Raw genomic sequence first — 13,278 nt, forward strand, 5'->3', positions numbered from 1 at the left:
GCATTTTAGAAAAAGAAAGGCAGTGAGATTTGGGATATTTAAGTAAGAATTGTCAGAAAACCTCAAAACCAAAACTCACCAAAAACCAGCGAGGCTTAACATACTCCTCTAGTCAGTGAGCCAAATGGAGTGATTCATGCACAGACTGCGTTCTCTGAATTCCTGTGGAAAAGCATGTTCTACCCTGGCGAAAAATTCTGCTACATGTTAGGGCAGCAAAAGTATCTTAAACTGCTTTTATTGTGGAACTGTTTATGATCAGATTCTGAGAGGCAAACTCCTGCAAGGCCACTCCCAGAGTTTGCACCACTAAATCCGAGTGTCTTATACAGGCAGCAGAATTTTACATCCAGTTCTTTGTGGGCATATAGGGTTCTGCTGCTTGGGATAAGGGAGTCGGATTTATTAGTGTATGCTCAGGAGTTTGATTCATGGACAAGTCTCCCAGAATCCAAACTAAAACTGTTTAAATTACAGTACATATGATTTACAGTACAGAAATAGGCCATGGGTCTGTGCCGGTGTTTATGCTCCACACGAGCCTCCTCCCACCCTATTTCATCTAACCCTATCAGCATATCCTTCTGTTCCTTTCTCCCTCATTTAATATCTGGCTTCCCTTTAAATGCACCTATGCTATTCGCCTCAACTATTCCATGTGGTAGCAAGTCCCACATTCTACCCACTCTTTGAGTAAAGAAGCTGTTCCTGAATTCCCAATTTGGATTTCTTGGTGACTATCTTATATTTATGCCTGTTAGTTTTGGACTCCCCAACAAGTGGAAACATCGGGCAGGATTTTCATTGGGCCGTGGAGGCGGGATTGGAGGCATGTGGGGGGTTAAAATACCGAAATCGGGGGTCCTGACCCCATCCCGCCCCCAACTCTCCTCCATGCCAGTTTCAAAGGAGGCGGTTACCCGACCCGCACTGGGACCCGCCTCCCCGAGGCAGGAAGGGGATTAGTGCCAATTAACTGCCTGTTAACAGGTAGTTAACAGGCAGTTTTTAGCCTAATCCCTATTGCTAATGTTGAAGTGTGGGATTCCCGACGGCTCCAAACCACGCCAAGTTAGAGGAGGCGGACCGTCGGGATGAAGGGCTTGAAGGAGTCGAGATGTCCGGTGTTCAGGTGAGTGATAGGTGCATGAGTGCAGAGGTAAGTGTGTTTGCTGTATGTAAAGTGTTTAAAGAAGTTTTACATACCTTTACTTACCTTTACAGCCTTCCTTCCTTCAGGTCTCGGGAGTCCCTCATGTCACCGGCACAGAAATCAGAATGGCTGCGAGCTGCCAAAATTGCTGCATTCAGCTATCTGTTCCGGGGAGATCTCTAAATCATCCTGAGAAGAAGGAATTAACTTAGCGTACAGATTGTCAGTGTTTGACAGCTTCAAACAGCTGTGAAACGCTGATATTTCATCTGTCAAAAGGTCTTGACAGATGAAATATCAATCTGTGACGTCACCTGTTGCCGGGTGGCCCTTAATTGGCCTGCTGAGCCCGCTGGGCGGGCTCAACAAGGTCAATCAAGTCAAAATCGCGTGGGTTGGCCGCATCTCAATGGAGGCGGGACTACAACCCCGAAAGTTGTAGTCCTACCTCCTACCCGACTCCTCAATGAAAATCCGGCCCATCTTCTCTAAGTCTACCCTATCAAACCCCTTCATAACCCTAAAGCCCTCTGTTAGGTCACCCCACTGCCTTCTCTTTTCTAGAGAAAAAATATTTTTTAAAAGGTTTAAATTAGGCCCAGAGAGAATTTCAACGGTGAAATACGGAGCCATCCGTAGTTAAAACAGATGGAGACAAAGTTTAAAAATTAGTCACACAGCCAGTCTGGCAATGCCTCACACCTTACTCACACTGTGAGTAGCTATTGCATACAATCGGTTGAAAAAGTCAATATTGTTTTAAAAATCAGTGACACACCTGAATCAAACTGCCAGTCATTCTAATGCTTAAATTTGCTTTTTAGGTAATATTTAACTATTTTTCCAAATGTATTTGCTCCTTATTCAAACCAGAACACTCCCCAATGCAACTCCACTAATCACTGCTCCCAGCCAGAGCTTTTCCATTCATCAGCACCTTCTGCTTTCTATGGTTCAGTCAGTTTTTAACCAAGTTAGCTAATTTATCATTAATTCCAAGAGACTTAACCTTCTTTTAAATTGTCACATGTAGAACTTTATTAAATACTTTTTGAGGATCCAAGTAAGTTATCCTTACAAAGGAGGACAAAGGGATTAATTAAGAGGGGGAAAATAGAGTATGAGAGTAAGCTTTCAGGGAACATAAAAACTGACTGTAAAAGCTTTTATAGATATGTGAAAAGAAAAAGATTGGTGAAGTCAAGCGTAGGTCCCTTGCAGTCAGAATCAGGGGAATTTATAATGGGGAACAAAGAAATGGCAGACCAATTAAATACATACTTTGGTTCTGTCTTCACAAAGGAGGACACAAATAACCTCCCAAAGATGTTGGGGAACATAGGGTCTAATGAAAGGGAGGAACTGAAAGAAATCAGTATTTGTAGGGAAATGGTGTTAGAGAAATTGACGGGATTGAAGGCCAATAAATCCCCAGGGCCTGATAATCTACATCCTAGGGTACTTAAGGAAGTGGCCCTAGAAATAGTAGATGCATTGCTGGTCATCTTCCAAAATTCTATAGACTCTGGAATAGTACCCATGGATTGGCGGGTAGCTAATGTTACCCCACTGTTCAAAAAAGCTGGTAGAGAGAAAACGGGGAATTACAGACCGGTAAGCCTGACATCGGTAGTGGGGAAAATGCTATAGTCCATTATAAAAGATGTAATAGCAGAGCACTTGGAAAACAGTGACCGGATCGGGCAAAGTCAACATGGATTTACGAAAGGTAAATCCTGCTTGACTAATCTACTGGAATTTTTTGAGGATGTAACTGGTAAAATAGATAAGGGAGAACCAGTGGATGTGGTGTATTTGGACTTTCAAAAGGCTTTCGATAAGGTCCCGCATAAGAGATTAGCGTGTAAAGTTAACGCACATGGGATTGGAGGTAAGGTATTGACTTGGATAGAGAACTGGTTGGCAGACAGAAAGCAAAGAGCTGGAATAAACGGCTCTTTTTCCGAGTGGCAGGCAGTGACTAGTGGGGTACCGCAGGGATCGGTCCTTGGACCCCAGCTATTCACAATATATATTAATGATCTGGACGAGGGAACTAGATGTAATATCTCCAAGTTTGCAGATGACACAAAGCTGGGTGTGCGTGTGTGCTGTGAGGAGGATGCCGAGAAACTCCAGTATGATTTGGACAGGTTGGGTGATTGGGCAGAAGCATGGCAGATGCAATTTAACGTGGATAAATGCGAGGTTATCCACTTTGGTGTCAAAACCAGAAGGCAGATTATTATCTGAATGGCAATAGATTGGGAGAAGGGGAAGTGCAACGAGACCTGGACGTCCTTGTGCATCAGTTGCTGAAGGTAAGCATGCAGGTGCAGCAGGTGGTTAAGAAGGCAAATGGTATGTTGGCCTTCGTAGCGAGAGGGTTTGAGTACAGGAACAAGGATGTCTTGCTGCAGTTGTACAGGGCCTTGGTGAGACCACATCTTGAGTATTGTGTGCAGTTTTGGTCGCCTTATCTGAGGAAGGATGTTCTTGCCATGGAAGGAGTGCAGTGAAGATTCACCAGGCTGATACCTGGGATGGCAGGAATGACATATGAGGAGAGATTGGGTCGATTGGGCTTGTACTCGCTGGAGTTTAGAAGAATGAGAGGGGTTCTCATTGAAACTTATAAAATTCTAACAGGACTAGACAGACTAGATGCAGGAAGGATGTTCCCAATGGTCGGGGAGTCCAGAACCAGGGGTCACAGTCTAAGGATAAGGGGTAAGCCATTTAGGACAGAGATGAGGAGGAATTTCTTCACCCAGAGAGTGGTGAACCTGTGGAATTCTCTATCACAGAAGGCAGTAGAGGCCAATTCATTAAATATATTCAAGAAGGAGTTGGATATATTTCTTAAGGCTAAAGGGATCAAGGGATATGGGGAGAAAGCAGGGACCGGGTACTGAATTTGGATGATCAGTCATGATCGCATTGAATGGCGGAGCAGGCTCAAGGGGCCGAATGGCCTGCTCCTGCTCCTATCTTCTATGTTTCTATATTTCTATAGCCCTCCTCTGAAAATGTAATAATCCCTCAAAGAATTCCAGCAGATTAATAAGGCAGCCTGTAGTGTCTAACTCCACATTGACTATTCTAATGGCCTTCAAGCTCTTTTGGTAGCATTCCATACAATACCCTTGAGCATTTATCCCACTATGACGTTATGAGATGTGTCTATAGAGATTCATGTCTCACTCATTGGGATAGATCTTGACTTGCCTACCCTTGTATGTTGTTAGTTGGTATGATTGCACTAGGATGAGGGTGAGTGTGAGGGGTGGCTAGTGAGATGGAGAAGTAATAATGTAGATAGAGAGAGAAGGATGGGTGGAGTTGGTGTGAGTAAGGATGTGCAGGAGTAGGGTAGGGAAGGCAGAATGATGGGGATGTGATGAGTGGCACAGGAGGATAAGGTTGAGTGTGGCTTTGCAGTAACGTTTCGTGATCTACTGAGATCATTGAAACGTTTGTGCCACTGCAGCCTGGTCCTCCTGACGACCTCCCTGCTTGTATCCTCCTGTGCAATGTGCAACCAGGCTGCATTGGTGTCCTGGGGAGATGTCTTCCACCTATTGGAAGGGAAGAGAACCTCCCTGCGTGATGTGACTCGAGTCATGGGAGAGCCTGGGTGTAGCCGCGCACCTCTGTGCAGTGCCTGTCAGTGTTTGCAGCACCTCAATGCTGCAGAACACTGACAGCAGAACTGTCAAAATCAATTTGAACATGGCCCCTTTAAGGAAGCTGGCTGATGACTCGTCATCAAATGACCTCATCAGACATGCTTCCTATTAATTGGCCAGGAACCTCGCAGAGCGGGCTTAAGAAGCCCTATTAACATAAAATCTTGTTGGAGGCCGGGATTGAGACAGATGCGAGGTCCCCACACGCCACGGATGTTGCCCGCCATGGAGTCGTCGAGGTTGGAAAAATCCAGCCCTCAGTAACTGCCTCGCTAGGGAGTCTAAATCTCTTTCGACACTGCTCCCCCTAGCTAGGCCATTTGGATCTGTGGATATATCCTATTACTCTTCTATGTTTTGCGATGATCTCAATCTATTAGTGCTAACTCTGAGCTGAATATACAGGCAATATATTTATGGACGCTTGGGGTAGATTTTAACTCTGACTTCATTGGAAATCGGGTGGGGTGTTTAACAGGTGGCCAATCTGCTACTGCCAGTCTTCTGACCAGCAGTGAAAGTTCAAAAATACCCCTTCAAGTGATTAGAAACTGCAACTTGGTTGACATTGATTGGATCAGCGCTCCACTTAATGTCGGAAATTGGTAACCTCTGCCCGTGACGAACAACTGATTTAATGCACGCAGCTATTTCTGGATATCACTAAACCATTGGAAGCACTACTGACACCCAGAAACAGGAAACGTTTCACATGCTCTCATTCCAATAGAGAGAAACAGAGTCTTAGCGAAGAAAGTCTTTTCAACATTCAACCCAGTTTTACCATTTTTTCCCAAGAAGGTTGCCGATCAAACTCTTATCAGGACAATGCTGGAAAGATAGCTCCCATAAGATTGCTTTCCCTTCATATGCATGACTTAACCACGATGGTTTTAATGTTGGCTTGTATCCACTAATATTGGATTGTGTTTTGTTGCCTTTCAGGTATTAGTGAAGACTTTCAGGCACAATGAATTGGGCTTTCCTTCAAGGCCTGCTCAGTGGGGTGAATAAATACTCCACAGCATTTGGCCGGATCTGGCTGTCCGTCGTCTTCCTCTTCCGAGTGATGGTCTATGTAGTGGCGGCAGAAAGAGTGTGGGGCGATGACCAAAGAGACTTTGAATGCAACACCAAGCAGCCTGGATGTGAAAATGTCTGCTTTGACCATTACTTCCCTATTTCCCACATCCGACTGTGGGCTCTGCAACTCATATTTGTCTCCACTCCATCCCTGCTGGTGGTCATGCATGTAGCATACAGAGAAGAAAGGGAGAAGAAGAACAAGAAAAAACATGGGGAGACCTGTCATAAAATCTACAATGACACAGGGAAGAAGAGAGGAGGACTGTGGTGGACTTACATAATCAGCCTTGTATTTAAAGCAGGGATTGATAGTGGGTTCCTGTACATTCTGTATAGTATCTATGACAACTTTGATTTACCTCGCCTTGTTAAATGCCAGCTGGACCCTTGCCCCAACACTGTGGATTGTTTCATTGCCAGACCGACTGAGAAGAAGATCTTCACTATTTTTATGGTTGTTACTGCAGCCTTGTGTGTTCTTATAAACATTTTTGAGTTTACGTACCTCGTAAGTAAGAGAATCTTGACCGATTGCTGTACCCCACGCAGGCGAAGACGCACAAATCGGTCCACAAAGGCCTCAACCGCCTTATTTGAGATGTCATCTGATGTAACCCTCAATTCAGAAAATAAGCCTTTCAATGGAAACCAAAATCCAAATATTGTCATTAACTTGAATTCATGAAACTTCCATCGTTAAACAGGTCAAAAGTTACTTTCATCTGAATGTGCAGAACTAATTGAACCTTAGGTACAGCGATGGTGATCCACATTTCTTGTAAAGTATTTTTCTTCACCTGATATATATATATATATACTAGAGCTCAGCAAACCATTCTCGGGCTGGCACCAGCTTTTGTGAAGATAATCCAGTTTTGTTAAAAAAAAAAGTCACTTTCAGTAGGTCTTCACATCATCTCGTCTTCACTCTCTGCCCCAAGGCAAACTGACTTGCTGTATCATCTACCTGCAGGTGGCGGGGACATTTGATGTCTGATTAAATTCAATCTGGCCATATTTTGTTTGGGTCAGTAGATCCATACTGATTATTATGGCAAAGTGTTCCAATACCAGGGGGCATAAATTTAAATGTAGGAAGTTAAGCAGAGTAAGAAGGAAGATTGAGCAAAATTTTTCCACTAAAGGGTAATAGGCTTAGAGAATAATTACCAGTGAAGGACATTGAAGCGGGTAATATAACTGAACTAAGAGGCAAGTGCCAGACAATGACCATCTCCAACAAGAGAGAGTTTAACCACCTCCCCTTGACATTACCATCACTGAATACTCCACCATCAACATCCTGGGGGTCACCATTGACAAAAAACTCAACTGGATCAGCCACATAAATGGCGTGGCTACTAGAGCAACTCAGAGGCTTGGTATTCGGTAGTAGGTGGCTCACCTCTTGACTCCCTGGAGCCTTTTCACCACCTACAAGGCACAAGTCAGGAGTGCGATGGAATACTCTCCACTTGCCTGGATGGGTGCAGCTCCAACAACACTCAATGATGCTCGTCATCATCCAGAACAAAGCAGTCTGCTTGAACGGCAGCCCATCCACCACCTTCCACCCCCGGTGCACCGCGGCTGCAACATGTACTATCCACATGACCTGTAGAACCAAATTTCTGATGGTTTTATTAATATTAAAATGCAGTGCTCAAAACAATTGTAAAAGCTGGGTTTAAATCTCACTTCTATGTTTTTAAGTTTTTTGATTATAAAGGCACAACTATAAAGTTATGATTGTCGGGGATCTATTAAAATGGTGACTGTAAATTGGAGGATGTCCTGTTTGGCTGATTTCAAGACATACTCCTGAAAAGCTGACACTGTCGGAACGCTTTGCACAGCTCCTACATGCAGTAATTCACAGAATGTTTAAGATTCCCCCTGAACATTTCACTGTGTGACTTCCGTGTGTGCTCTTTCACTGGTATTTCCCTACATTCACGTGAATAGAATGCCAATGTCCCCCCCACTCCCCCACCTAAAGCTTTGTGAGGCAGCCCATTAGGAGCCTGCTGCATTGTTGTTTCAATCTGAATCCAATACAAAATATTAGATTTCTTTAACTGTGCAAAATTGTTTCCAGCTGCTGGTGTCACCTGTCACTGCAAACATCTGGCGTAGGCGCTGTTTCCACATCCAAAACAGTCGTGTTTTGCTCAATCCAAATCAGGCTGGTTTGCACTTGGCTATTGTGTTGGAGCTATCCCCTAGCAATAACCCATCCCTTTATAAGATTCTTCCCCACCCACCACTTTCCACGAAGATCAGTTAACTCAGCACAGACCAGGAAGGTCTGTGTAGCTCAGTGTTAGGCCATGAGATATATTTAGTTACTAAGGCGTTAGAACAATGTAGCTTATGGGGCGGTGGGGGGGGGGGTGGATATAATAGAAATGTTTAAATTATGAACGAATGGGAAAAGTTAGAAGCAGACTGTTTTCAGTCGTTATGGGGTCAAGAACGTGGGGCCATATATACAAGATTAAATGCAAGAGATTTAGAACAGAGAGCAGGAGAAATTCTTCATACAGAGAGTGGTGAGGCTTTGGAATTCACTTCCAGGGTTCGTGGTTGAGGCAGAAACGATTTCAACATTTAAGGTTAGATTGGAGAGGTGGATGAAGGAAAAGGGTTTGAAGGGATATGGGAACAGGGCGGGTAAATGTGATTAGAACTACAGTATTTGCTCACGCGGAGGGTTAACGCTGACATGAATGTAGACATGTTTCCGTGTTGTCACTTTTATATACTTCTATGTATTGCATTTGTATTTATGTGTTCAAGCTGTATGGGATCCTTATGGTTTACTTTCAAATATCAACATGGATCATAAATTAATTCATTGTAGATAGTAGGCATCAGTATAACTTAGATTTTATTTCTTCAGTTATAGAATGTGATGATCAAACAGTTTGGTGAATGTGTTACAGTCCAAGGTCAAGCGTCTTGACTGCATGGTCACAAAGTCTGAATTTTATTGATCAATTAAACTTTTCATTGATTAGTGGTTCCCAATGACCCTTTATTCACTGCCTTAATGATTCATAATGACTGTATATACTGCACATCCATGCATTACACATGTAATGTGCATAATATACCCATGCCCGCAGGTACATCCATAATTATTTTTAGCACAGCTACTAGTTTTTTTTGAGGGGAATATATAGCAGCTTTAGCCTAGGGTCTTATGTATCAGTGCGCAGTGTAATGTCTGGAGCAGGTGGTGAAAAGTTACCAGGTTACACTGAAAACCTCGATGGAATGTTATTCTGCTGCCAATGTCCTAATGTTTTGAAATGTTGTTGAGATCCCTGGGCAAAAATAACGAACTTTTTACTGAGGTAAAGTAATTGCAGTGTGAACGAGGACTAATATATTCATATTATATACACACTGGGGTTGAATTCTTTGGGTGATCGGATTCCCCTTGCTGAAGGTAATAACTTATGTCTTTTTGCACATTAAAGGGACACTCTCATCTGGTAAAATAACTTGCAAGATCAGTTCAGCAAATTAGCAGCTGGTGCAATGACTGACAAAGGTTACATTTTACAGAGTTTTAATTGTGTCCACGGAAATATGGCAGCTCTGTGGTGGAATGTTTGGAACAGGCTATTTCTTGTCCCTACACGTACTAGGGACTGAACCTGAGGCAATAACACCCCCTGAACTGGTGCATTCTTCCTTTGTTTACTGTACCAGTAAATGGCTTAATTTATCAATCATTTTATAAGCTTTGTATCATAATATTTGGTGTATGCCATATTAAAGACTTAAAATTTCCAAGTGTGTGACTTAATGGCATTTTGTCTTTGTGACTATTTCTGAATTATAAATCATGTTCATCCAGTGAAAAGGCAGTTCCATGAAGTCATTGTACAGCCAAATTAACTTTAACAACCAGTTCACTCGATTGCAGTTTAATTATATTCCATTGACAAGTTGAAGGACAAATGCTGAAATCAAGTCGATAAATTAATCATTGAATTTTTTCCATGAAAAGAACAACTCTTACTAATTACATACTGTAAAAAAATCAGAGGCCAAAATAATCAACAGACTTTGAAGTAGATATTATCAGGATTTCTGGCTTTGCATACACATCAGCTGTCAGGAATTCAACATTTCTTGACCAATGTATTATTGACCAAAACATTTTTTAAATTGACAGAACCTGGAACCGTAAGTAATATGTAAATCAGCATCAATTACTATCTCAGATTAGATTTGTCTTTCTTCAAATGTAGTGATCCATTGCAGGAGTCACTGGGGATTACCGAAATAGACCAGTGAGGGAAGGATCTTGAGGTTCTCTCCACTCTAGTAGGGGAAGGAGGGGCCAACACAGAAATATAAACCCTGCTAGGTCCCACCATATGCTGGGTATTTGAACATCACCAGTAGCAGCCATGGCTCAGTCATAGTATTCTTGCCTCTGAGTCAGAAGGTTGTGCGTTCAAGTCCCACTTCAGAGATATCAGGGCAGTCTTGAGGGAGCATTGCATTGTCTGAGGTGCTGTCTTTCAGATTCAAGGCCCTGTCTGACCTCTCAGGTGGATGTAAAAGACCCCATGCCACATGTTTTGAAGAAGGGCAAGGGAGTTCTCCTGGTGCCCTGGCCAATATTTATCCCTCAACCAACATCACTAAAACAGATGATCTAGTTATTATTTCATTGCTGTTTATGGGACCTTACTGTGTGCAAATTGGCTGCCAGATTTCCCTACATTACAACAGAATTATTTAATTGGCTGTAAAGTTCTTTGGGACATCCTAAAATGATGAAAGGTGCTATATAAATGCAAGTTCTTTCTTTCTATCACTGATGTTGGAGGGTGTCCTGTCAGTCCCAAGGAGATTGTTTTTTACCCATTAATCAAAGATTGTCTGCAATTCTGTCTGACTGGATTAGTTATCAAAGCATTGGCTTCATGAGATTTGCATATAATGGCATACAGTGTACAGGGGATTAACTAAACCAACCCACACTCAGCTCTGAGGAGGCTTTTACTGGGAGCTGCAAATTCAATATGTGGCTGAGGCCCCTGCTCCCCTCTGGTCTCTCCAATATGTCCCAGGTACATTTGAACTCCAGTAGTGGAGTTGTAGCAGGGCGTGAGCTGCAGGATATTTAACCAATTGGTTCCGAATAGATGCAGACTGCTCAAACTAAGCTTGAGGGTGGAGGTTTATAGTGAGACCGTAAAAACAAAAACTTAAGAAGATTAAAATAACTTGCATCTTTCCTTCTTTTCCAACCATCTCTGCAACAGTGCTCATTGTTACCAAAGAACTCTTGCTTACATAACATCTAAACTTATGATAATTATCCAGTGGGGGTGAAGTAAGCCTGTGTGAGCTGGCGAGCATCACGATGTGGTCCCAGTGGCATGGAGACCCACCATAGGTACCTAGATTATGGGACCTCCCACTGACCCCATGTACTCTGGTGGGGTCAGTGCTGGAGGCCCGTGGAATCGCTGTCTGAAGATTTCCGACGCTGTTTTCGGCAAATGAAAGCACTTTGGGTAACTGACAGTGACTTTTGGATGTTAGGGCAGGGAATCCCCAGAATATTCGCAAGGGGTCTCCGGAATGTGTCAAGAGATGCCCAGGGAGGGTTGCCGACTCTGGTTGGATGTATTCCTGGACGCTTCATTACACGACTTCCCGACTCCAACTGACCCGCCCCCACACGCCCGCCATTGGCCGCCTGACGCGCCCATCCTCATGGGCCATTGCCTTCCATTGGAAAACAAACAGAGTCTTCATTACCCAATCGGACGATTCGCCACTGTCAGCCAAACAGCAGTTTTTTTTATCTCGGCTCCAATATTTTCATAATTAATGAATGAAAGTGTTCAAAGAAAATGAAAGAACTACACAATTTTTTTGTAATGCCACTTTGCTTTTTCTCCTGGGTTGCTCGCAGTGGTGTCCTGGAGATTAATCTTTAAGTCCTGGAGCCGCCAGGACAATTCTGGAGGGGTGGCAGCACGTGTGCCAATAATCACAAGGTGTGCCTAGGAGTAGCCACACAAGAGCTCCATACCCTCGTCTCCATGCACCATTTACTGGTTTAATTGATTCTTTCAAGGTGTGCTGATTTTTGCACCTGTTATTCTGTGAAATTTAACCTTAGTTTCTACCCTCTGTAAAGTTCATTTGCACTTAATAATTTGTTTGACCTGCTATTTACATTGCTCAGGGCATGACAATTAAATGTGAGGAGAACAAGTACGCCAGTAACACACTGTACTGTGCGACTGGTTGAGCCGGTCCAATTGGATTATTATGAGATTACTATATCCTTCACTAATGGACAGTTTTCCCCTCATTGCAGTCAAATGCAAGCCCTCGTGCGAAGCTGTATGTTTTGCTACAAAGCTCCTTTTTTTCCCTATTCCATGATAAAATTGTGCAAACGCAGCTTTTCATATGATCAAAATCCGGATCGTGGTTTAATAACATTTAGCTGCAGGAGTGCAGACATTGTTTGTGCACATGTGCAATGAATAAAATAACGAGCAGAGGTGCAAAGACAAAGCAGCAAACAATTCTACTCCGACAAGGCAGTGCAATTGGTTGGCTCACGTGAAGCATTATCGACAAAATGTGTGAAGGCAAAACAAAAACAAAACTACCAAAGGGACATGTGCTGTTTGAGGCAAATCGGGCGACCTGTGTAGTAGATTGAACCTGGAAATAGTGAATTTGCAGATACAGGGATTTTCAATGCTCTACCAAAGATAAACGTGCAACTCGCAAACACACAAGATTTGGCTCTAAGTGTGACAGACCCATTAAACGGTGCAGTTATACTGACACATTCATGTTGATGTAAAGCAGTTTAGGCTCATACATCAATGCAAAAGTAACAGTGTGCCTTTTGATTTGGGTCCCCATCTGACTCCTGAGCATACTAAAGTCATCAGGAAGATATCTCACACCAGATTGGGTTTGCACCAGGTGCAGTATAACTCCAGCCCGATACAGAACCCCTTGTTTAATAGCATTCAAGTGGTCCATTGGGCCTTCTTGGGATTTTAAATATTTAATTGTTTTTAATGTTAGTGGACACTCCTAGTTACATTTTGCCACACATGGAATGCAGTTCTGCACATACATCCAAACGTACGTGTAAAGAAGAAAGAGAGACTTTTATAGTGTCCTTCATGACCTCAGGATATCCCAAAGCGCTTTACAACCACTGAAGTACTTTTGAGGTTTGGTCACTGTTGTAATGTAGGAAGCGCAGCAAACAATTTGTGCACAGCAAGGTCCCACAAACCGTAATGCGATAATGACCAGATCATCTGTTTTAATTATGTT

General features: G+C 43.0%; 1 protein-coding gene across 1 annotated transcript; it reads left to right on the plus strand.

The window, feature by feature from the left end:
- Nucleotides 1-5,728: 5,728 nt before the first annotated feature.
- On the plus strand, nucleotides 5,729-9,711 carry LOC147103120 (gap junction beta-4 protein-like). Its single transcript, XM_085962437.1, has one exon. It carries the CDS (start codon nucleotides 5,813-5,815, stop codon nucleotides 6,611-6,613), a length of 801 nt encoding a protein of 266 aa, XP_085818563.1. The 5' UTR covers nucleotides 5,729-5,812; the 3' UTR covers nucleotides 6,614-9,711.
- The last annotated feature ends 3,567 nt before the right edge of the window (nucleotides 9,712-13,278 follow it).

Source organism: Somniosus microcephalus, chromosome 20 (genome assembly GCF_052327205.1).
Source record: "Somniosus microcephalus isolate GS21.2 chromosome 20, FLI_Smic_1.0, whole genome shotgun sequence".
NCBI lineage: Eukaryota > Metazoa > Chordata > Chondrichthyes > Squaliformes > Somniosidae > Somniosus > Somniosus microcephalus.

Bases quoted from the DNA above. Each gene is read 5' to 3' on its own strand.
- LOC147103120 (XM_085962437.1), top strand. From the start codon at position 5,813: ATGAATTGGGCTTTCCTTCAAGGCCTGCTCAGTGGGGTGAATAAATAC.